We start from the raw sequence: 26201 nt of genomic DNA on the forward strand, positions 1-26201 counted from the left end.
GAGATATTCTTACTCTCCATTTAGGTAGTAAATGGAGAGCACACACACACACACACACACACACACACACACACACACACACACACACGTGCACGTATCCACACAGATCACAACTGTCTCCCCCACCCCTAGCCCCAGGGCACTCTCATTAACTCATCTCACCAGTGATTCAGGAAGCTAGTTTCTAAAACTACTGGAACTCAAACACAGTGAGTCAGTCATCATTTACCACATAATAATACAGGATAAGAGGAGAGGCTAAAAGAGAAGTCTCAGTGGAATATATATTTCAAGGATGGCAGAGGAGGTCTCAAGTAAGAAGAGTTTTTTTGTTTTAGTGATTTTTTTTGGTTTTGTATTGTATTCTAGTACTGAGCCTATATAGTTCAATGTGTCATCTACTGAATATGAAAAGGCTACTGTCCACAATTGATAACTGTAAAAATCTATTTTCTAGTGGAAAATAGAAAGCCAAAGCCAATACCTGATGGATACAACAATATTTTAATATTGTAGCCTGCAATCCTTTAGAATATTGTTGCTGTAATAATGTTTTATGTTGTGGCTAAATAGTAGTGTAGGGTTGTAGTGTATACTGTAGTATGTTGTAGGCCAGGTGTAGGGTTTTTTACACTGTCTGCCTCTTTATTCCTCAACTACCTTTCCCCAGTGAGTGTGACCGATGGGGTCAGATGAATACAATATCTGTCATCCTTTCTGGCTTTATTATTAAGCATTTTATTAAATTTCCATTTCCTCTCCACTCCAGACACTTATCGGAAGGAAGATGTGTGTGTGTGTGTGTGTGTGTGTGTGTGTGTGTGTGTGTGTGTGTGTGTGTGTGTGTGTGTGTGTGTGTGTGTGCGCGCGCGCAGTAATGGACCAGTCAGTGGACAGACAAAACAAAGATATATCTGGCAAACAACCCATTCCATGGGCGTGATGCAGGAAATCTCACTCCCATTCCCTGAAGAATTGAACACACACGCACACACACACACACACACACACACACACACACACACACACACACACACACACACACACACACACACACACACACACACACACACACACACACACACACACACACACCACACAAACACACAGCTTGCATTTTAAATCTGGGTCACAGACTCAAAAATAGACTGTGGCGTGTTGTAGTAGTAATCCACTGTAATGACAACAATCAATGTAGCTACCTTAGTTTGTTGTACCCACCCAAACATGTGCTATCTGGCCTTAGTGAAGCTTGCACACATGCACACAGCACGCACGCACGCACTATAGGATTAGGATGTTGCCAAACTTTTCAGGCTGCAACACCCAATAGAAAATCATATTTGAACTGGGGACCCCCTCCCTGACGAGCAGCACTTAGGCATTACATTTAGTTTGACTCATTTCCACAGATGAATATTGTGAAAATGGCCAAACTACAAGCTCACAAGGTCAAGTGTGAGGCATTGTGAGCTTGAAGATCACTTTTTTTCACAATGGCTGGGTTATATTTGATAATTTGACCAATTTGGTATTAAAATGTCTTAAAGGTCATTACATTTAATTTGTAACTTTAGAAATGTGCAGATACCATGTATGCACTTATATTCATTGTATTATATTGTATGTTGGTTTGTTTAGGATTTATTGAAAACTCCTTTAGTATTGAGTATTCTTGTATGTATGCTCACTAGAGGGCAGCATTTGTTTTGTAACTTGACAGGCTCATTATACAGTACTTTGGTGTGTGTGTGTGTGTGTGTGTGTGTGTGTGTGTGTGTGTGTGTGTGAGAGCGTGTGTGTGTGTGTGTGTGTGTGTGTGTGTGTGTGTGTGTGTGTGTGTGTGAGCGTGTGTGTGTGTGTGTGTGTGTGTGTGTGTGTGTGTGTGTGTGTGTGTGTGTGTGTGTGTGTGTGTGTGTGAGCGTGTGTGTGTGTGTGTGTGTGTGTGTGTGTGTGTGTGTGTGTGTGTGTGTGTGTGTGTGTGTGTGTGTGCGTGTGTGTGTGTGTGTGTGTGTGTGTGTGTGTGTGTGTGAGCGTGTGTGTGTGTGTGTGTGTGTGTGTGTGTGTGTGTGTGTGTGTGCGTGCGTGCGTGGTTGTTCGTCTTTTAGTCCATTTGTAGTGGAAATGCTCAGGGCTAGTTAGTATATAAATCTGCAACGAAACATATTTTCTCCTCTGCTTGAGATTCATGTATTTTGCACATAGTTCCTGTTGCCACAGAAACGGATGATAGCGTGACGCCACAGCACGACGTCATATCACCTTTATATGAGATGCAGATAATAGAAGGGATTAGCATTAGTGCAGTACTAGTATCAGTATTATAAGAAGCATAACAAAGGAGGTATCTAAAGGTGGACTTTAAACTCTAAAGTCCTCTAAGAAGAAATACAGATCCTTCAGTCATTAAGGCTTCCCTCGGTTTATAGTTCCTGATGTGATTAAAACTAATAATCTAAACAAATCACTCTTCTTTGCACAGAACACAATGACAGTCAATACTATATCACGTAAATCTCAGCTATGTGCTCTTCTTTGTCAACCTACGGGTACATGTTTACATTATCTTTGGTCATAAGAAGGGAAACTGCATTTCTTCACCGTGAACATTCTTAGAACGGCAGACAGTACAGCGCCCCGGGAGGCATTCAGAAAAGACAAGAGAGCTATACAAGACTAACCAGAACCAGTGAGATGGTTGGTGTTTCATGAATACTGTTTCTTGAGATTGTATTTTTGTTTTCTTTATTTGTTTGTTTGGGGGCATTTTAAGCCTCTGCAGACGCAACAAGGCAAACAATACACCATCTGTAACCCAAAGGAAGTCCAACTGCATGGGTAAGCAGTTTGTTATTTCAAGTAATGGTGGATATTTCTTGATTTGTGAGAATCTCCTATGGCTGCTATTTGGGAGGTGACTTCTATCACAAGTGTTTTTCAGATGGGGGTACATGTACCCCAAGGGGAGGTGGCTGTTACTACAGAGAAAGCAAAGAAAGTATAAAGTGGGAAAACATTATTTACTGTTAAGTTTAATGATGAAACATTGACCATTTTTTACAAAATGTAACTAGCACAGCTGTTATTGAATACAAAGCAATACTCAGTTGATGTTATGCTGTTTTATATAGAACATATTGACCAAACATGTGACTTTCTGAAATGCTATGGGAGTATGGGCACAGTCTGTTCAGGAGGCCATTCATTCATAGCATATTTATGCTCGAATGGTTTTCTCTTGCAGTTTTATAAGAATAATGTTAGTTTGTTATGGGGGTATTTTAATTCAAATCAGGGAGGGAGCGTGGGTAGTACTGATGTGAACGAGTTTGATAACCCCTGCAGGCCAGTTCTATCATGTGTACACATGACTCCCACTACAGTTCCAGGGGTACAATGGTCACATCTAAGATGGAAATAACTGGAAAAGGTGAGGGATGATCGAGTTTTGTTGATGAAATAGATGTGCGAGGAAATTAAATAATACCATACAGTACACCAACGTCTTTTCAACATATAGGTCTACCTGAAAAGCAGGAATATGCATGCACACTTGCTTGTAGAAAGCAGGACAGCACAATTACACTTGCCAATGTACTTCATGTGGAAAGACATGGCACTTTGTTGAGGTCTGTACAGGAAGGGCAGCCCATTGCTGGAACAATAGCTGGGATCTAAGCAGGTCTTACATAACATGTCCAGCCTGCAGGACACAGACGACCACAATGCTGTTGGTGGAAGACCAAGTGAAATGAGCGGTTCTTCCCTCACGTCTGGAAATCTTTACCGTGTGATGTATAATCAATGTTAAAATCACCTGCATGCTATAGTCTCGCGTAGCCAGACCAATATTCCACAATCTATACGAATGCTATGTACTGTATGACGACACGACAGCATTTGAAAGATGTGGGAAGCAACAGTCTGGCTCGCAAGACTACCTGTATGCCAATTAATTGACCATTAAAGAAACCAAAATATTTTCCGTGCCAACCTTAGATTTCTTATATGCCAGCATTCTTCCCTAGTAGGTGCTCTGCTTTGGGGTGGGGGCTTGTTCGCCCTTTGGGTATGGTATTTCTTTTCTTGTTTGTTATTATGTTCTTGTTGTGTAATGTCTGTGTTTGTTGTCCTTAAATTTGTTAAAACCAATAAATATACTTTATATATTATATAAAAATAAACCAAAATATGTTTTTAACATTCTCCATGTTCTATACAGACACCGCCGACGTTATGGAAACATTATTAAGAGAATTCCTATATCCACCCAGACCCAGGCGGGTGACATCAGGGCTTGAGGAAGTAAGTCAATCTGTTTATAAATCATACATTCAATCAAGTCCACACAACAATAAGATGAACCATCACACTCATACCTGGATGTCACAAAACCATATACTAGTATTGCCCACCCCTTTTTCCCCTCACTGTATATGTTTCTTTTCCCTTTTTACCTCCTTTATGATGAATTCCCGTTCTGTTCTTTGACTATATAGAAGTGTCTATTTGTACGTCTCTAAATGTTTTGATGAATTGAACAAGGTGGGCCCTCTTGTAAACAATTGTAATGCTTAATTGGGTCGTCCACTCACAGTCTTTCTATTGAGTTTGTGCTTGAAATGTACTGTAATTCTGCAAACTGTTAATCAATCAATCAATCAATCAATCAATATGCTATGTGTGCAGAAGGTAAACTCAGGTTTTACACCATCTGTGAAAATTAAAGTGATCAGTGACAGTCAACAACCGTGGCCATCATGCCTTGGCTGCATGCTGTCGACTGTCCCTGGAACAGTTTATCTGTGTGCCCGCATGTGTCTATGTTGCAGGGTAGCCAGACAGCTGTGCTACCTGATAAGTGTGCAACTGTGCATGCATGCATGCATGCATGTGCACCCTTGGTCAAATGTGTACACGTGTACACACACACACACACACACACACACACACACACACACACACACACACACACACACACACTAGTGTACACACAGTGTACACATACTGGACTGCACTAAAGTACTTAAAAGAAAATATCATATTTTGCCAGGAATATTACATCTCTTATTATTAATCACCTGGGGTTAGCGTTAGGGCAACATTAGCCATGATTCATGACTCTCGTATTCATACGAGAGTCATGACGAAACTTCACCCTATTTTGGCACTTGCTGCATTTACAAGTTTTCCGTATATATAAACATTCAGATTCCAAATATAAAGTACTCACATTTTGTCTCACGGGTGTTAGTTAGTAGCAGATCCAGCGATTAGAATTTCTGCATCCCGCGTTGTTTAATAAAAAGCATTTTTATCCGAGCTGTTATTTTCCCATTGGCTTTCAACTACGCGCCCCTATCGGTCGGGAGGAGGGTGGCACTCGGTGTGTTCGATATAGGTACTTTGGCCGCCCTGCCAATACAGACTAATAGGCGAGTGCGCTCCCGGTGTGCAACTGTGGATTTCCCAAACGAACCCCGTTTGAAAAAAGTAGCCGGGGCGCTCGGACAAAAATGCTTTTTATTAAAGAACGCGGGATGCAGCAGTGCTAGCGTTTGGGCTGCTACTAGCTAACACCCGTGGGACAAAATGTGAGTACTTTATATTTGAAATCTGAATGTTTATATATACGGAAAACTTGTAAATGCAGCGAGTGCCAAAAATAGGGTGAAGTTACGTCATGACTGTCATGATAATCATCATGGCAGTCATGTTTCAGGGCTAGGGCAACATATACTTCTTCAAATCATGATGGTGCTGCACAACAATAGCTAATCTGCAAGCACACTTGATGCCTGTGGCAATTATACGTTGATATGCCCCATATAGGAATACAGCCTACCATGTTGAAACTTGAAAGTGGTTAATCGTCATGATTTAATAACACGCCACTATGTATTCTACAGAAAATCTAATATAACTTGAATGACGTGTAGCTATACAGCCTATGGGAAATGTCGTTATTTGCATTTATTTCAGTTGTCAGATTTGTCACAATTTAAAAAAAAACGATATTAAAAAAATAAAATGCAGGCTACGCGCGTGACAATGCGAGTCAGCCAGAATTAGACCCATTTAACTGACCAGAAATGATCTGAGGAAGCCGCAGTTTTTAATGACTGGAGTTTCTTGCCAAAGAGGTGAAGAGGTGCGCTCACGCACACACACGCACTTCATCAACAATGTGCGCCTGTGCTGAGACAGAGCTGAGACCGAGAGGCATGGCTGAAGTTCACGCCGGCAGATCGACCTCACACAACAAGCGGTAACGTTGTGCGAGGTAACAACAGGTTATGATTTTGTATGAAGAAGAAGAGACGCAAAATATTATTCCTCCAGGAGGAGATACCGATTAAACTGTGCGGACGTCATGTAGGCTATCAAATACAAGGGAATGTGAAGTTACACTGGATTCTCACTATCGGTATGCGACGTTCAAGTAACAGTGTTTGGAGACGCTGACTTGGAGCATCTACCTACCTGGCTGGGAAACTTATTCGTTTTGATCTTCTAGAAGATATGCATCTTTTTCGGAGTTATAACTACCAAGTTTTCCCGGACCGCTGTTCCGTGGGGACTGCATCTATACGAGGCATCAGTTGGGTACGCACAATTACTCCAGTTATAAACCTGTAGAATGTATAGGGCGGCTATTTATAGAAAAGATAATTAGACCGCATAGGCTACGGTAGCCTATAATCCTGATTCATGGTGATGACTATTTTGATGATGGTGACTGTCTGTCATCCGCTATAGTATAGTTAACATCATTCATTTCCCTCTTGTGGAATTCAATAGTTTATTTTGTTCCCCCTTTTCTGCATTGACCTCGTTCAATTAACAGCAGAAACATTACATCCTAAATGGCAAAACGATGGGTAAGAGTCAGAATATATATATATAATGTTTTTTATTTTGTTTTTTGTTTTTAAAGAAAAAGGGGGAGAAAAGTGAGAACAGAAAGCTTTAAACATCTGCCATGACTGTTCTAAACATATATCAGCCACCCTTCAGCACAATATCTGGGGAGATAGCATCCAATTGTGCAGCAGCCTTAACCAAAACTGTTAAACGAATGTCAGTTGTAGGAGCAGTGCAAGAACCTTGTCAGAGTGTCAAAAGGACGTGGGGAGGGGCTATTATTAACAAAATGATTTCCAATATGACACGTAAGTAACATTCCCAAAACATCTCAAGAATGTCAAGAAAAGTTTCACTATTGTCTAACCATTTGGGCGTGGGACGGGTGCACAGGAAGGTAGCAAAGTGCAACCAAAGTTTGTATCAAACCAAAGTTATAAATAGTGCATTGTTTATTGTTCACCTGCATTCCCCCCAACTCAGTTTACAGTAGTTCAGAATGCACAAAGGGGAGTCTTTTGTGTCCAGGTCACCGGAAGACACTTATTGTCTAAATTTACTTTGAGTTATAGCATGTATTATTCAATGGGTCAAGCCACTAACCAAAGAAATTCACATTAAACACACAGGACATACAGTACAGTAGTGTAAAGCATATCCAAAGTCTTTATAAAATAGAACTATTGAAAATAATAAAAAATATGTCTGTCAACTTTTATGATATCTTAGGTATCATTAAAAAACAAAACCGTTCTTTAACAGTAATAAACAGCATGTCTTTGCAACTGTGACAGGCCTGTGTGTCCGTTTGACTCCCATATATCTACCTGAATATAGAAAGTACACTATAAAATGTTTACTATCACTGTATATCAAAACAAAGTCAATGTCATGTTTTGCACAAGGCCAGCAACACTACCAGTTACCAGATGCGGTCTGTGGTCGGAATAATAATCCTGGAAGACACACATGACATCTTAATCTACTTAGCACGCAGGATCATCTTTGCCATGTCTGCACGGGGAAGATTGCTCTTTATAATGTGACAAGGCAATGAGACAAAGAGATCTGCTTAAAGAGTGTGTTAATACAACTTGTACACTTGGGGTGGTTGTAGTTTGTCTCCATGCTCTTCTATTGAGACATTTAGATCATGTCAAAGCCAAGATCATGTCTCACCTAGACTAACGGAATTTTGGATATTTCTTCTGTGGTCAAGATTCAATGTATTCCCTCAGCAAGCAGGCAGACTCTATTAGCTCAATTGTAAAAAAAACCAGCACTTGCGCAGGAAACTGGGGTAGAAATCCGGGGTAGAAGAGGACAGTTGCATAGTGCTGATTTAAAAAACCTGTTGCAATTATGCTTTGTAATTTACAGTTAGGCCTACACGGTTTAGTTTTGAGAAAAGACATCCATTCTTCCAAAAAAATGTCTCAGATTCTGTTACTCATTGTCATTGGCATGAAAGATTGACAGTTAAAGTGGCTCCACACTGCGGATCTGGCTGCTCTATAGTCTGAACACATGCATTCAGGAGAAAGCTACGGGTCATTTTACAGTCATTAGAGGATGCCAGGGAACTTTCTCTCCGTCCTCATGCCGGTGGTGAGGTGCCGAGACATGGAGATAAAGCAGAACTGAATGCCTCACATTCACCTAGGGTCCTCATAATGAGTGCTTGTCTACATTGTTTTGTTTCTCCACTCAATGGTGCACACAATCATCCTAATTATGTAATGTCACATTAGACTGCACCTCGCTAGTCTCTGGACTGTAATTATAAACCAACAAAAACTGATTCAATTTCAGGGCTTTCAGTTCTGTAAAGTGATTCTACAAGACATATGAGGCAGACTCGTAATGGGTACTGAAGGAGTATTTTCTATTTATTATTGGAGCTAGTTAAAAACGAGGGCAGTGTACCACTCAAGATCATGTGACATGATGACATGACTAGCTGCACAATAGACCAAACATACTGAATTTACTCTGTCAACAGAAAGGGTTGGGTGGAGCTCCATACTGTGTGAACAAAGCATGCTGGGATAGAAACAAGAAACAACGTACATATTTGATTGAATACGTAATAAGTATGGAGTGGACGATAACAACTCTCCAATGATGAGTGTCAGACTTTTTGAATCATGTGATTCTTTTGCATATGTTTAAACCTTCCTTTTATTCTCTTCAAACAATACCTGGAGTGTACATCATAAACAAGCATATCACAGAGACACACTTTTTTTTTTTACCACACAACAGATACTATCATCACGTGCCATAAATCTTTTGTCCTGGTCACCTGAGCTTGGAACAGCTAGCACACTGGCACAGTGACATTTAGTCTCTGAGGGCTCCAAGCAAAACACAAAAGGCCCTCACGTTAACCAGATTTGCTCTGGTGCAGAAAAAATAGCAATCTTCTAGCAGAAGACTGCTGCACCTTTTCTGACACCTCTACTGGCGGAGTCCATAGGAAGCAGTCAACTTGGGAAAACGGGGACAGTAGTCTTTTTAAAAGAGTTGGAGATCAATACAGAGCAAAAAGAGGAAGTCCAAATGAGGCCAAACTATATCAGAGTCAGAACTGTGATAATCAGTGCTGTAGCACATATATCAGCCACTACTTAAGTTACAGGTGGTCCATGGGAAAATGTTTGAAAATGTTTAAATATATATTGTACCTTTGTTAAACGTATCAAACATATAATTGATCGCAAGTGATTTCAAGCTTATAATTCATTTCTAAACGTATAATTGCGACCAAAGGTCGCAGTTAACTATGGAATCGTGCATTTCCCGTCAGTTTGTGGTTGGTCGGTCACATGACATCACGTGACATCATCAGGGATGGAGCATGTGACATCACATGACATCATCAGGGATGGAGATCCATCATCAATATTAAGCCCATACTGTATATGGAGATCCCTGATGTCATCAATATTGGCCAGCAACTCTACATCTGACCTCAAACCATTAGATCTCCATATATGGAGCTGACCTGATCTCACATTCCATATGTTGATCCTTCCCCATCTATCCTTCCTCTTCGATGTCGCCCTTGTGACTGATACCTGTCCATTTAAACTCTAGACAGGCCTGCCCCAACGTTATTTCCCAACGGACTTTCAGTTCATTAATAATGTTAAATATTAATAAAACAATGAAATAAAAATTATGTGATATGCCTTTTGTTATGGGAAGGTAGTGGTCCAGACTAGGTCAAAAAAGGTTGAGAACAACTGTTGCAGCACACATTTGTTAGAAAGGAGAGCCTGGAATTTAAAGCAACCCCTTCCCACATTAAAGTGCATGGCAGTGACAGTAGTATGCACTCCTCCACTGCATTACACAGACAGACACACAGGATAAGACCAAAGAGAAACAGTCTTGAAATGAAAAACAAACCATTTATATCTCTATCTGGATATTCCAGCTTGGACATATCTGCTACTACACAGACTATCTCTCTTCCCGTGAGATTGTACTGAACAACCAGTCCGGCCAGTTCTGTCGAGCAAAGAAGGTTATATCATGGCTTATTTCATTATAAAAGCCTTGATGATTTATCAGACTTTGTTCTCTCTCTCTCTCTTTAGACCCCCCTGCCAGAGGCCCTGGATTCAAAGAACACCATGAAGCAGGTGTGTATGTGTGCCGTGGACATTGTGAGCTGCATAAACTACTGACCCATACAGTGGTACATGACCTTCCCACAGCTTGCTAATGTTCTTATGTCACAGTGTTGTTTATGTTTCTGGTGGTCAGTCCGACACAATATCAAATGGGGGGATATGATGTCAACCGTTGACAGTGAGTGGGGGCTCCTCACTGGCAGGTGAGTCAGTAGGATTACAACAAGTGACAACATGAAATGTATTATGTCTGTGTCCCGGACACAGACAGTTGGCCAGTGTCCAACGGGCACCGCAACATACATTTAAAAATAGCAGTGTTGTTGTTTTTATGGACTCGCTTCTTGATAGCAGGAACCTTGAACCTACTGTATACGTACACAGGCAAATCCTGAGAGTGTACAAATGTAGTCTTAAAAGAAAATAATACCAGCACCCACGTAGTATCCTGGAAGGATTAAAGCTTTATTTGGTTTCCCCCCCAACAGCAAACAACAACAGTTGTTCCAGGATACTACGCGAGTGCTGGTATTATTTTCTTTTCCGTGACATTATGACGTGGAAATACTCAACCGAGTGCTTGCTTTTGCCTTCTTCTTCAGTGTACAAATGTAACCTGAGCGCTTCTGGGGTGTAATGAGCTTCAGTCATGGGACATGGGCCATGAACTCCATGCCATTTTACACACATCTGAAGTTGCATCAGCATCGTGATGACGTTTGTATCAAGATATTCTAGCAAGATATTTTGGCTTTGTCATTCAAATACATTCAAAAATAGCAAAAGATTAGGCTATTTTCACCACTTTCGCTCGGCCCGGCGTGTGACGAAGTGTAAAATAGGGCTGGATTGGTAACTTAAAGGGAAGCTGTCGCTATCAAACTGAGAAAATGTTGACGTCACTGATTGGAGTAAAATCAGTGAATGTGAAAACAACCCTTTCTTCCAGTGGCTGTGACATTGTCCTTGTTCTCTGTGTTTTCACCAAACAAAAACAACCGCCCTGATTTCACAAAATAGGAATCAGGTTCATATATATGGCATTGGCAACCATAGACTGTATGGAGGCATGCCAGTCCAATGCTTTCCTGTGATTGAAATACATCAAGGGAATTGTAGCAACACTGATAGTAAGGAAAATGTTCTCTGTCAATTAGACTATGATGATCTAACCATCGGCAATGAACTGAAATGCACATAAAAAACATGACACACAAACATGTCCCGTTATCTCCATAACCACTTCAACCCTCTAGACTTACAGTAGTCAACTGGACCCGAGTTGGCTATACGTACTGTACTGTACACCAAATCTCTTTGCCACAAATAGCTGATCTACAAGCTCACGTGTCTCAATGCGAAACATTGTGATCTACTACTTTTGCACACACTGTTTTGTGTTTTGGATTCCAGGGGTCAGTAAACATCTCTGAAGTAGCAGCTCCACCTCTGAAGTGACGCAGATATGTCCAATTGTTATTTTTGAGTGGTGCAACCACTCCAAGGAACAGCAATGTCTGTGTCCGCCTATGTACCTAGGTGGTCATGAGCACCAGTATATGACTATAGGGTACCTGTAGGGGCGCTGTTGTGCCAGAGAGAGATAGTATTAGTGCTGCACTGTTGCCTGCTAATGAGAGAGAGAAAACTTGGGTCCATCAGGTCGGATAGGGTCGGGTTGTGGGCAGAAATTAGAACTCTATTCCACATGAACAAACAATGTAATGACAACGGAGCTACGAGAGTCGTCTCCAAAAAGACTACGGTATTTAAAATTAATGTTACACAGTATGACTTTAAAACCCCTATATAGTTTGTCTACACATCAATTAGCGGAAATAGCTAATTAAAAAGCCCTGAACGTTTGCCTATTTCTGCCTATTTTGCCTGTTATGCCATGCGCAGATTAGAATAGGGACGCTATAGAGCGTCGCAGTCCCGCCCCCTCGAGAGACCCGTAAAAGAAATCGCCGTTCATTTTCCTCATAGACTTTTCAGAAAGTATTTATTTAAAGATGTTTAAAGAACTCTTGTCGTGACAAATCATGACAATAAACACAATGTTTTGGGCCAAACAAATAATTAGAAAGTAGAAAAAAACGGCAGGTTACAACACTTTTTTTGTTGTTTTTCTTCTTATAAATTATTTGATCGGCCCAAAACATTGTGTTCATTGTCATGATTTGTCACGATCCGAGTTGGCTTTGTCCGTGGCGTAACCGTCTTTAAATAAATACTTTAGGAAAAGCCTATGGAGAAAATGAACGGAGAACCATTTCCTGGGCCACTCGTTGTTCTGAAAGGGGGAGGGACTGCGACGCTCTATAGCAGGGGGTTTTAACAGGTGGTCCGTGGACCACTGGTGGTCCCTGGAAGTATTGCATGTGTTCCCTGACCATTCATTTAGTAAAACAAGAATGACCTGGTGACCTATGATGACCGTCCATGTAGTCATTTACTGACAAATTGGAGGTCAAGAAATTCAACAGAAAAAGGGAATTATCATCTCAAGAGCGGGAAGTGCAGCGGATTGTCTGGTTGAGTCATTATTATTAGGAAATTATACTTATATACCATATCCCCACCCAACACAACAGTGGTCCCCAGGTTGATTCTAAGTCAGGGTGGTGGTCCCTGCATGGTTCACAATCAGTTGAAAACCCCTGCTCTATAGGATTTCAGTTTAATGCAGTTGGAGCCTGGTTCTCATGTCCCATGGCAGTGTGGTGTCTGCTGACCATTCACAGTGCAGCGCTTGCATCCTCTCAAACTGCTGATCTTGTTCTTCTGTTGTCATAATAGCCACCAGTACTACTCAAGCCAAGTGAAAAAAACACATTCCTGGCAGCGCAGGCAGTCAAGCAGTCTAAAGGGCACTCCAGGGTCTACACCTAATTGACCCTGACCCTTCCTCGCTCAACCCAGCCCAGCCCAGCCCAGCCCTCTCATACTCCTTTATCTCAGCTCCTTGAATGACCCGCAGAGGAAAGAACTTTCAAGACTCTGATAACAGGGTTTGATATGGAAAGCGAGATCTCTGACAGGGTTTTGCAGACTCCCCCAGACCATCAAAATAGGCAGACAGGAAGAGAGAGAGAGAGAGAGAGAGAGAGCGAGAGAGAGAGAGAGAGAGAGAGAGAAGTTGGCACAGAGAGCAAGCAGCATTAATAATGTATTTTAAAGATATATTTAATCTCTTTAAAGAAAGATTCAGTTATATCCCCTATTTCCCCAAATAGAACACATTATGTAAATGTTCTAGTCAGCAGAGAGGGATGCTCTTAATTTCTAAAGGTTCTTCAAGAGGGTTTTTGTGTGTTTTTTTTGTGTTTAGGAAAGGATAATGGAGATAAAGACTTTAATGGGAGAAAGAGAGGCTGCAGGAGGCAGGTCTTCATAGGGTCTTGCTTTATTCAAACATCGCTGTGCTTTGTTTGGTTGCTTAGCAAGTGTTGGCCAGAGACACCCACATAGTAGCAGCTTCTAATCGTGCATCCTGACAGCGTTCCATAAGATGGATGAATTTTAATAACTTCAGCCCATGGAGCTCTCGTTGCACTCAAACAAATTAAACACAGTTAGTTAGTTTGGCGTTAACGTTAGAAAAGCAAACATGAAACGTGAGAGGTCTTGATCATAATTATTTGACCACAGGCAGAGCTGATAAGCTGAGATATGAGATTGTTATTTTGCGTCACAGGCGTGCTTGTCCTGGAAAAGTGACCCGTTTTCACAGAGCTGTCAAAGCTGAGTGTGTTTTATTTGCAGTTTACTCTGGAGGTTAAGGACTGCAGTTAGTGTGTTTTACACCTCGTCTAGTGCAAAGAAAACTGGAAAAGTGCGAGGCGGGGTGCTACCCAGGACCCGCAAACTTAATGAAAATCAATCATAGCCAATCGGAATGGAATTACGAAACATCTCATTGATATATCGTATATATCTTATATACCAATTTGTGTGACTTTTGGGCTAAATCTGTAGAGTAGTAGGAAAAAGGATGTAATTGCTTCCACTGATATAGATTCTACATTTGCAACAGGTGTTTTGCGATTGAGCTGATAGTGAACGGCTTGTAGTTGAGAACAGCGGTCTCGGTTCTACCAAGAAATAACTGGCCACAGAATGGCGTGATTAACCATTCAGCATCGACCTGACCTGACTGCACAAGAGTTGGTATTGCAAAAACAACTTTCTCTAAGGTCAAATTGACTCTCCTTCCATAATGAATGATACACTGTTAATTTAGCTGGGGTCTATTTTTAGTTTTTACACAGTTAAATGAACTGTGTATTTCACAGGGTAGTGTAAGGATGGAAACAGAGAGGGGAGTCAACCAAAGGACGGAAACAGAGAGAGGGGGAGTCAACCGACCTCTTTTCTCACACCACAAAGTTCGCTGAATGACAAGCAAGTGAGAGACAGAGAGGGAGAGAGTGACAGCTTCACCCACATTTACATGTATGTAGGCCTACTGTAAGCAAACCACACAAACTCGAACATAGAGTGAGAGCCACAAATCTGACGAGCAGATCGAACACAACTGCGGAAATACACTCAATCAGAATATGGGTCACGATAGGCTTAGGCTCTGCCAACATTTTAGATGACCTCTCCCACTGAAGAACAATCTACAGTATGTCAGTACTGTGTATTATACCCTGTGTCATTGACTGGCACACCTGTGAGAACCGCACTGTTTGCTTTGTAACCTGACTCAGAACAATTAGCCTAGCTTCTCAACACATAGATAAGTATGACTAGGTGGCCCACATACAGTCAGACAATGAACAATCTACAGTACATGTAGTACACCACAGATGGTGGACGTACAGTGGAATCACAGAATACAGCTTTTGGGTTACACCTGTGTTGTGTTGCAGACATATAGCTTTCAATTGTAATGTTTGTGTCCCAATATTAATTGCGTGCGTGCGTGCGTGAGTGCGTGCGAGCGTGTCAGGATGCAGAACTTCCCCTTCCCCCAGCAGTAGCACTAGCTGTTGAAGATTGATGCATGTTGAGCTCCATATTTCAGGTTTAGTGACATGACATGCCTGAGAATGGAGGTTGAGGGGACCACCAGGGGGGAAAACAAGCCCCTGGGAATAGTGGTGACCCCTACTGGGAGTCTGCCCCGTCCCCTGGGAATGGGAAGGGAGGCAGCTAGGGCACAACATAATGATGCACGATGCACAGCTGGTGTCTGGGGACATGTTCAGATGTTATCTGTACACGTCTTGGGAACAGGGCAGTGGCATAACAATAAGAATAACTATAACTATAACTGTAACTGTCTGCATGCATGTGATAGGCTGAAGGGCGTGCTGACCTGTAGATAGGTCGCAACACTTTATTGATTATAATCAGTGAGCAGCACTGTGAAGTGTGAACTTTGACCGTGCATGCTGTGTCCTGTTTAATTTGCTCCCACAGGACCCACACACACATAGTTTGAACATGGCAGTGGTATTTTATTGCTTGGGTCAGACTGCGTGAGACCATGAGGTTGCCGAGGTTCAACAGGCGAGTCGTAGGTTAGCTTCACCAGCAATATCTTCATCATGACAGACTGACTCATAAGACATTCTACGTATGGAGGGAAAGCCACTGGGCTTTTCCCCACAGCTGTGCATCGCTTTGACTAATGACACCGCTGAGAGGGGGACAGCAAAGAACAAACAGGACACTACTTGTAAATCATAAGATTGTGATGAAGAGAAATAAGTAAAGGCAAAGAAAGAGGAAGAGATACAAACATGAGGTCTACCACAGTCAATCATTAATTAACCACTTAAACCCAGAATACGTCATTGACCACTCCAGTCAATGGCATATATTGAGTTTAAGAGTAGAAAGCCCCAGGGTCTTCCTTTTGTCCTTCTGCGCAACATCCCTTAGATGAAAATAGCCAGCCGACAAGCTCACACCACGAAGCATTGCTGGGGTTCCATGTGGTCAATTAATTAAATATTGATCCGTTGTAGTTTTGTCAACCGTTTTATCGCTGACAAAGGGGATTCCATGCTAAAGGGCAGGAAGTCAGATAGTGGCTGCTTAGCAACACATTCGGCATGTTCTCCGTTGTATTGTATAAATATTGTTTCTGGATCAGTGGCCACTGGCCTGATACAGATTTGAGCATTCCACTTGTGTTGTTCTCCACACCCTATTTTCCAAACAGGGTGTGGGGTGTCCGGGTAAGACGTGCGAGAGGGCAGGCCAGGCCGCAAAGGAATACTCAGATGAGTTCAAGAGCAATGTAGTAAAAATATTCAAAAAAGAAAATCGTCGTCGCCAACTTGTACCATGCCAGTTACTGCATTGTGGAGGACGGGAGAGTGCAGCTAAAGTGTGGGAGTTTAGCACAGTAGTTCTTAATACCACTTTCTCACCATCCTGCCTCCCACACAGTACACTCCAACCCCCACACAACTCTCTACTCACACAGTTGATGTATGTGCATGGCATCACACGATTGTGGGGAAATAAACGTGCAAACACACACACACACACCCACACAGAACCCGTTTCTTTCTTATACTAACTTCTGTCTGCCACCAACACAGAAGTTGGACCGTTTCTCTCAGTAAACAAGACCATCTGTTACAGTACATAGATATATGCACTCATGTTAAGCTCCCTTCATTTTCACAGCACACAGTAGTAAAAACAAGGTCTGCAAATAAGGGCTATATGGCAGTCTATGTATTTATGATATAGTCTTTGTTGCAATGTTTGCTTCTCTGTCTCCTATAACAGTTTCTGTCAGAACGTATTCTGAAGGCTGCGAGGGCGGTGTACAGTGCCTTGATGGAACGAAACCGCAGTCTGATCCGAGACAGAAAGTACCACCTCAAAACCTACAGGTGCTGTACCTATACACTAGTGCTGCATCTATGTCCATATCCAACCATGAACGCAGCGTTGATTTTGACAGCTAATTTTTATTTTAGTTTTAGTCTTTTGAATAGTTTTCATTTAGTTTTAGTCACATTTTAGTCACCTGGAATGTTGTAGTGTTAGTCTAGTTTTAGTCAACTAAATATCCTAAGATTTTAGGCGACTAAATCTACAGTTGATTTAGTCGACTAAAATGCATTTTGTGGGGGCCTTGATGCCGTCGTAATGGCTCATTTTACACTTGCTGAAAATAGCCGATGTACAAGCTCACAACGCGTCGCAGCACAATTCTCCGTCGTAGTATTAGTCGACGAAATCAACATCATGAACGTAATGTTGAATGTAAATTTACTTTTGTAAATTGTACTCTCGCTCTCCCCTTTAAAGACAGTGTTGCTCAGGGAAGGAACTCGTCGATTGGCTAATGAAGCTAAACGAAGGCTTCCAGACAAGGAGCCAGGCTGTTGGAATGTGGCAAGTCTTGGTGGACGAAGGAATCATTGTTCATGGTAAGAAAAGCCATATTTAAGGTGTGGATAGTAAGTGTGTGTGGATAGTAAGTGTGGTTAGTAAGTCACTATGACATGTGTGTACTTTATGAACAAAGCCATGCAAATCACAATATGCGGTCTTCAGTCATGTTGTACTAGCTGCTTGTGTGTTGGTCCTAATGTGGTGACGGTCAATGTAGTAAATACACAGAGAACCCCTAACTAACTGCTCCCGATTCACGTTGCCTCCACTGTCGCTGTGTGAATGTCTACCATGTGTGTGTGTGTAACATGTAATAATATTACATATTATGTAACAGTGTTCTGCCATTGCGGTGTGCGTGAATAAGTGAATGTGAAGTGCAGTTGGATGGTCAAAAAGACGGTACGGTGTGGTAAGAAACTAAATTAAACCATTTTCTTCTCTTTCTGCAACTATCATCAAACTTAGATTCACTCAAACAAAGTTCCACATTTGGTGTTTATACTAAACACACAAACATTGCTTCAAGAATTATTGTTGAATTAGGTTGACATTTATTAACTGACGCCAATGCCATACTGTACTTACACTTTGCCGCAGGGAACATTCAGTGACTGCCAAATAGCTTTTAGCGACCACTGGTACCACTGGTATTGGGTACACTGTAATGACCTTTTGATGGGTACGCTGTAATGACCTTTTGATGGCATTCGTTTTGCCACCACTGGAAAACAGAAATGTGCGGGAACATGCTGTACAGATACCGTCGGTGACATCCTCCAGAGAGAGGGGTCAGTCAGAACTCAGAACGCTCTGAGGCGGTTAGGGTGAGACTGGATGGACCGGGAGTGAAGGGAGGACTTGTTTTGTTTTGCTCTCAACAGAACAAAGAATGTTTTATACATGCATGGCTTTTGACATCACTTCAAAACAAGGCAGGCGGGCAAAGAGTGAATGTGCACGACGGCTGCGCATGCAGGGCAGGCACACGGTCCCCACAATAACAGCTCGCTCGGGGGCATGTCATCGTTGCTGTCGGGCGGAAACCTCCATATTTTAACTTTTTGTGGGTTTTTTTATCCGAGTCCTGAAAAGTAACAGGTTTGGACATATGAGGTTTCCACCTGACAGAGGACATGCTGTGCAAATTGGCAAGTCGTGGTGGACTGAATAGATTCACCGCTTTTGAAATTGCACATGCACAGGACATTGAGGTAAAACAAAATAAACACTCACGACCAAATTCCTCCCTCCAAAACCTTTGACATGATTCGGCACAAGAGAGACCGGTTTAACAATAAATTCGTTAATTATTTTGTTGGCAAAAGTGAAAACACAGACTCCTCACTCTAATGTGCACTTGCAGTTTGGGAAACTTGAAAGCAAAGTCCACATGCCCCAACATTATTATTTACCTGCCATAGCGTCAAACCCTTACCCCTGTGTCGATACCGATATGACAAATAAGGGCCGATACCGAAACTTTTCCGATATACCGATACAGTATCGGGACATCTCTAATTTTAATCTCCCAATGTCTTTTCCTTTCCTGCGATCAAGTGAAACAAGAGTTGAACTTCCACGACAAGGACACCCAGTTCTACCGCTTCCTGGACTCAGAGTATGGCCTGAGCCACCCCGCCAACGACAAGGACTCCGAGGACGAGCTCCAGGAAGGCCTGTCGCTGCTGTCTCAGATCGGCCCCGATGCTCTTCTCACTATGATTCTACGCAAATGGTCAGCGTTCTGCACTGTTCCTGTGTGACTGACGACTGAGTTCTTTAACCCATTCTGACCGGAGATCAGATTCTAACGCACAGAAGAATGGTGGTTCTTGAACGCATTTTGACCTGAGATCAGATTCCAAAAAATTTTAATCCTGAGAGTTTAAAAAAATAGCAGATCTACAAGCTCATAGCTTGTAGATCTGCTATTTTTCAATAGCTAAAGTATAACATAATGCTTAGTTAAAACAACCAAAAGGGGTTCCCGTCCAGAAGTCCTGGACCTCGTCTCAACCTTACTCGGTACTAGAGAGGAACATTATGAAGAATTTTAATTAATATATGAAGATTGGGGGAGCATTGTTAATACCCTTTAAGAGTTTCTCACACTATCCAGCCCGGGTCAGATTTCTGTCCAAATATAATAATATATAGCGTATGAATAGGCCTTATAGAGGGTTTGCCCTTTTTCAAGTAAGGCTGCTAAACAGTTGAGGATTCCCTTATGGTGAACTGTCCTCCACATACAGCTGAATGCAGCTTTTGTGTGTTCCCCATGTTGCAGTCCAAGTCAGAGGAGTGCTGAGGACCTGGAGGTGATATATGAAGAGCTGCTCCATGTCAAGGCTGCTGCTCACCTCTCTTCCTCAGTCAGTCACCCTTTTTACTTTTGAAGAGTAAAATTGTCTTATGCCCTATATATACTTCAGCTTAAAATGAACAGCGGAAATAGCCGATCTACAACCCAGCGTGTCGCGACGCAGCACATTGAGAGCTTGTTGGTCGGCTATTCTTGCTATTTTGTATTATATTTTTCTCTCTTGTCCAAAAACATAACTTTTCAGGAAATGAAGAAAGTGTTCCATTGTTATTTTGTTACAAGCCAAGGCTGAATTAAGACTTTTCATTGGTTAAAGGGATATTTCACTTTTCAAAAAAACATTTGGTAATTTCATCATCTACTCAGGCTTATGTGAACCAGACAGTTTTTTTATCATGCGCATCAAACTATATTGCATTAAAATAAGGTGAGGACTAAGTATAGAGTACCCTGCAGTCTGCCTCCTAACCCATGACGGAAACAGGGATGTTCCAATGGAAGTCCAATTGTGTTTTGTGTGTCTGTAGGTGCGTAAGGAGCTGGCAGCGGTGCTGGTGTTTGAGTCACATGCCAAAGCAGGAACAGTATGTGAGTGTCACAGCTTTGTTGGCATTTTCACTTGGGTCAGAGAAGAAAATTCTGCACAAACAGATAAACGCGCGCACACATACACACACACACACACACACACAGCTTGAGGAGTCCTACTAACGTGTTATGCATGCCACTTGTACGTCAGACAAGACATTTCGTTTTCCAGTTTACAAATGGCATAGAACAGACATCAAAGACACAAGACAGCCCATATATGGGCAGTCTCTAGATAGAAGTAATAACAAAGATGATAGAAAGGTTTGTGCTCTCGTTGAATCGTCCAAAAAGGGAGTTTTCCAGCCAGGTGCAGAAGCCAAACAAATCAATTAAAAAATTATATATATATATATATATATATATATATATATATATATATATATATATATATATACACACAGTATTTATTTTAATCTGCCAAATCTCTGTGGACATTCCTTCTGTTGCAGTATGTTAATGTGTGTGAGCATTCCTTTTGCGTTCTTGACAGTCTAGAAGTAATTCATCTTTTACAATCATCAAATTCTTCCTAGGTTGCCATGCGCACGCAAGAATTAGATTGAAATGACAAAGTCGTCACGATCACCTGGAAATGTCACGTTTCCATGAGAACATGTGATGACATGTGACCAGACCGTTATGCTGGTTGTGCTGGAGAGGGTATTCATATTGTTATTAGTTATTAAACTAATAACAATATGAATACCCTCCCTTATCCCATTTTGGCCGGGAACCATCTGCAAGCTCATAGCGCACCACTTGGCGCGCTACAAGCTTGTAGGTCTGCTATTTTTGAAAAGTCGTGAAAATGTGGTGCAAATCTTTGAATATATTTCAGAGCGAACATTTTTAACTAAAATATTTGCTTCTGGGGGGGTCCCTGGACCTACATATTTTGAGATGGGGGTCCGTGGCCCAATAGAGATAATTCTGGGGGTCCTTGACATGAAAAAGGTTGAGCACCACTGACCATAGAAACATGAGTTTTTCAGAAAACTATTTGGATTTAGAGGCCTTTTTTTTTTAAATCGACCTCCGTCAAAAATGGGTTAAACTAATGACAATATGAATACCCTCCCTTATGTTATGTGTCATTTCATTTCAGTGTTCAGTCAAGGGGACAAAGGAACGTCCTGGTACATCATCTGGAAGGGCTCTGTCAACGTGATCACACATGGCAAGGTAATATAGTCAACAAGTTTACCAAAACATACCTTGCTCCGAATTCGTCACGGTATGAGACAGGTGTTGGACCGAAGTGCAGAACCACACAGAAAGGCAGGCAGATGAAGTTTAAATGAAGATGTATTTACCAACACAGGACATACATGGGCTGGACACACCATAACATAAACTATACACTAGCAGGGAACACAAGGAACTGAGGGTTTAAGTAGACACAGGGATAATACACAGGTGAACAGAACTAACAATCAACGCTAGGATAGGCTAGGAGACTAACAGGACACAGGTGGAGAAAACTAGTAATCACAGGGAGGTGAGACAACACAGGAAACAGTAACTAGGGAAAACAGGAAACACTAGGACATGACTACATAATAAAAGTATATACAACAGACAGATATCGTGACAGAATTCTTCCAAAAGATAAAACATGAATTGATCTGGTCTTATTGTGTATAGGGGCTAGTTACAACTCTCCATGAGGGGGAGGACTTTGGACAACTAGCTCTGCTTAATGACGCCCCCCGTGCTGCCACTATCATCCTGAGAGAAGACAACTGCCACTTCCTCCGAGTTGACAAACAGGACTTTATACGCATCCTAAAGGTAAATCAAGATGTCGATTATAACAGTGGTTTTCAACCTTTTTCATATCAAAGGCTCATTATTTATTCGGCATGTGTGCCACGGAGCACCGTTTGATGACATTTAGCCTCTCAGACACAAAACTTTGAATATTGTGTTGTCATTGATCAAAATGACAATTCTCTGTAAATTAAGTAATGCAATAATGTAACTCTTGAGCGTGTAAGAGTAACATTTTATACTCTCAAGAGTTAAAGATCTATGAGGGTCAATTTGGTTACCAACTCTAACTCTCCATCATTTAGCTGAGGACCACCTGGAACCCCCTCAAGGACCACTGGTGGTCCCCATGCAGAACACTGGTTGACAGGATGTGCAGAGCCAAATGTTTTCCCAAGCCAGCTACGGTCACAGAATTAGCAAAAGCCCATGCAGCTGCTATACTGCGTGCTGTTGTAAACCATTGCCTCTACAACTGCTCTTTGTCTATTTGTGTCTATCTATCTAGAAACTCTACCCCCCCCAATTATGGCCAATGACAATTTGTGTGTCCGCGTCTCTGCCTGTGTGTTTATTGTTCTTTAGGATGTGGAGGCTAATACAGTTCGCCTGGAGGAACATGGGAAAGCTGTGTTGGTCTTGGAGAAGACCGCCGAGTCGCACGACCAGGGAGGCACCGGAAACGGGAGCAAGTGAGCAACCTGGACACACCCACCTCTCAGTCTCAGACTATATAGCAGTCCATTAACGAGCTATAGGATGGCAGTCATTAAGATCCAAGACAACACACACAGTATTTTTGGCATTTGGCAGAAACAATGGCGTTAAAACAAACATTGTCGTAATCGCAGAACAATGTTGGAAACTAACGCTACGTTTATTTATGCCGAACTGCCTAATGGTCAGTGACTCGTTCAAAACATTAAATGGACTTCAACCCTGCTTTGTTGAACGAGCACCGTTTTATCTGCCGTTTTAAGTGTGTCAGCAAACAAAAAGTTGAATTAATAAGATACTGACTTCCCCTTTAGACTGTTGGTTGGCCTGTGATTTCCTTTGTTCCTCCAATATTATATTCTTGTTACTACAGTCACTCATCAGCCCTTTCTCTCCCTTCACAGCTGACCTGATTTGTGAGATAAAATAGTTTGTAGTGTTTCTCTCCACCCTGAAACCCATTTCCTCGTTTCACAAACAACCAACCAGGCATCATTATGTTTTCCTTCTGTCTGTTCTTCTTCCTTTTCTATTAATCTTCCGTCTCAAAACGTGCAGGTACACAGTCATGTCAGGAACACCGGAGAAGATTCTGGAACACCTGCTGGAAATGCTGAAGCTGGACACCAATGGGAACGATGTAATAGGTAGGAACCTGCTGTACAGACTAGTACTCACTTGTGGCTTCATGCCTATGAACTCAATCCAAAATGTGTCGCGGAAAAGAGGGATTACATAACGATTTACCCTCTGGTTTAATTTATTCTCTGGTTTCATGGGAAATGTTTGTCTGGGTGCTTCACTTGGAACCAGTCAAAAAAGAAAAACAGTGAAGGCTGTGTGCGTGTAAAGTTCTTCGGGGTCAGCACATTTCCTCGTGCTTCCTCCTGTATTGGCTGATTTATGCTTGCTGGCTCGCCTTTGACATGCACCAAAAAATTGCCGATCGACAAGCTCACAACGCATTGCTAATGCGACGCGCTGTGAGCTTGTAGATCTGTTATTTCCAATGCGCGGTACGATTAGCAGTATAAATATAAATGAGGCATGTTCTTTTCATGCAGTCAGATGACTCGGATATTATTCTGGTGCTTTTGGAGACACTGTGTTGTTAGTAGTAATTAGCAGCTTACTCGTTACTCAGCGACGTTGTTGTACAGTAGTTGTTGTTTGTCTGCCCACAGATTCCTTCGTGAGTGACTTCCTACTCACCCACAGAGTGTTCATGCCCTCCAGCCAGTTGTGTTCTGCTCTACAACACCAATATCCACTGATGAACATAAAAAAATGAAAATGTGGGCTGATGATCATACAAACAATGATATCGCACATGATGAGGATATTGACCTATATTTTCAATAGGCTTTTGTAGAGAAGCGTAGACAGTGTCAAATTGGAGACTGCAGGGTACAATTACATGAACTAAGGAAAAGTACAGATATAATTTTTAATGAAATGTGAATCTCAGACACACAAAACAGCACACTATAGCCCAAAGTAAGATTCATACAAGTTTGGATTTATAATTATCTCTCTCGGAGTCAGACATCTTCGCTAGACACATACTAGTGAAATCATGCATGCATACAACTGGCTCTCCTTAACTCTGGGTGCACTTATCATGCGGAGCCATCAGAAGGCTCCGAGCTGGAGAAGGCTGCCTACGCTCTCAACACCAAGCTGAAGGTGGTGAAACTGATTGGCCAGTGGGTGGCGCTGTACGGCCTGGTGCTGAAAGAAGACCATATTGTTCGAGACTTCCTAGAGGTGAGTGTGGCTGACGTTCAAAGAAAAGCATATGACTAAAGTATTCAGTTGCGTTTTTGAGCTGCACATATTTTGTGCTGGTAATATATTAGCTGTGCCTCGGGCGTTAACTTTCACTCTCTCGCTATGGCAGAGACTGAAGAAGGAGGTGGCAGCTGATTCTCGTTTATCAAACATGCTGAAAGAACAATTTAGAGACAGGAGGAGAAATACCTGTAGAGTGTCAGTGTAAGTTGTCTATGTCTGCAATATTACGCATACCATAAATTATCTTGGATACACTTTGAAGCAGTGAGTGAGTGCTGGTATTCTCTTTTTTTTCTAAAATACACTGTCACTGTTTTTGCTTTTCATAATGCATGTGCAGGTCGGAGAATGGATACCAAACACTGGCCAAGGTAATCTCAAACAGGGAATGTTTAAAGACAATAGTAGAAACCGGAATGTCAACTCCAGTAGACTAGATATAGGCCTCCTGTCAGAAAGATATTCATTTGAATGAGCAACATGCGTCGTGTAGCTTACTGTCATTTGTCATTTTAAGTACCGGTACAGTGTGTCACTCACTAAGTCTAAGATGTTTGATTTTATCAGCCAAACCAACAATTTGACTGGTTCTCAAACTGTGAGGAGCCAGTGGGGATGATACAGCCAATCAGAGCACAGGATAAAGGTCAGTATGGCTCAGGCAATGAAACGGGTGAATTAACAGGCAAATTGCATACACGCATGAAACAGCATAATGTGCCCTTGCTCAAAACTGTGTTGTTTAAACACTAAGATGTTAGAGATTTTCAGAACTGTGAGTATTAAAACACACACATAAAAAACTAAAGCTAAAAATAATCGTGACTTATTGTCGTTTGTTCCATCCTCACTGCAGTATTGTATGAGATCTTCAGACCAGACAACAAATCTCTCTCACTGATGCTGGCTGTCAACGCAACTGTACAGGAATTGATGGCAGCCATGGTCAAACCGGGCGGTGACCACATCCTGGTCAAAATGAACTCCATGGGAGGTGTGGATCGTACATTGGGGTCACCGGGGGAGGAACAAATTGGTTGCTAGGGTGGACAAAGAAAAGTCTATAAAGATCTATATTCATCAACATTTTTATTTCAATTTAAATTAAATTCATACTGTGAGAC

At 41.8% G+C, this 26201-nt stretch overlaps 1 protein-coding gene across 5 annotated transcripts in view; it reads left to right on the top strand.

Annotated features, from left to right (window-relative positions):
• Window positions 1–203: 203 nt before the first annotated feature.
• rapgef3 (Rap guanine nucleotide exchange factor (GEF) 3) overlaps window positions 204–26201 on the top strand; it is a 33205-nt gene continuing 7207 nt past the window's right edge. Inside the window, exons 1-19 of one of the 5 annotated variants that reach the window (XM_080764505.1) lie at window positions 246–314; window positions 2783–2833; window positions 4222–4305; window positions 10470–10514; window positions 17265–17371; window positions 17793–17914; window positions 19440–19617; window positions 20170–20254; window positions 20733–20793; window positions 21902–21978; window positions 22441–22587; window positions 23152–23258; window positions 23842–23930; window positions 24468–24546; window positions 24900–25050; window positions 25184–25278; window positions 25418–25448; window positions 25645–25723; window positions 25934–26071. In XM_080764505.1, coding sequence (XP_080620631.1) covers window positions 4237–4305; window positions 10470–10514; window positions 17265–17371; window positions 17793–17914; window positions 19440–19617; window positions 20170–20254; window positions 20733–20793; window positions 21902–21978; window positions 22441–22587; window positions 23152–23258; window positions 23842–23930; window positions 24468–24546; window positions 24900–25050; window positions 25184–25278; window positions 25418–25448; window positions 25645–25723; window positions 25934–26071 — 1660 coding nt within the window. In that variant the 5' untranslated portion in view covers window positions 246–314; window positions 2783–2833; window positions 4222–4236. Of the gene's footprint in view, window positions 315–2782; window positions 2834–3644; window positions 4306–6190; window positions 6607–10469; window positions 10515–17264; window positions 17372–17792; window positions 17915–19439; window positions 19618–20169; window positions 20255–20732; window positions 20794–21901; window positions 21979–22440; window positions 22588–23151; window positions 23259–23841; window positions 23931–24467; window positions 24547–24899; window positions 25051–25183; window positions 25279–25417; window positions 25449–25644; window positions 25724–25933; window positions 26072–26201 lie in introns of those variants that run through there. The other 4 variants (XM_080764502.1, XM_080764501.1, XM_080764503.1 and 1 more) reach the window with 4 other exon arrangements.

This window comes from Protomyctophum bolini, assembly GCF_963924005.1.
Source record: "Protomyctophum bolini genome assembly, chromosome: 5".
Taxonomy (NCBI): Eukaryota; Metazoa; Chordata; class Actinopteri; order Myctophiformes; family Myctophidae; genus Protomyctophum; species Protomyctophum bolini.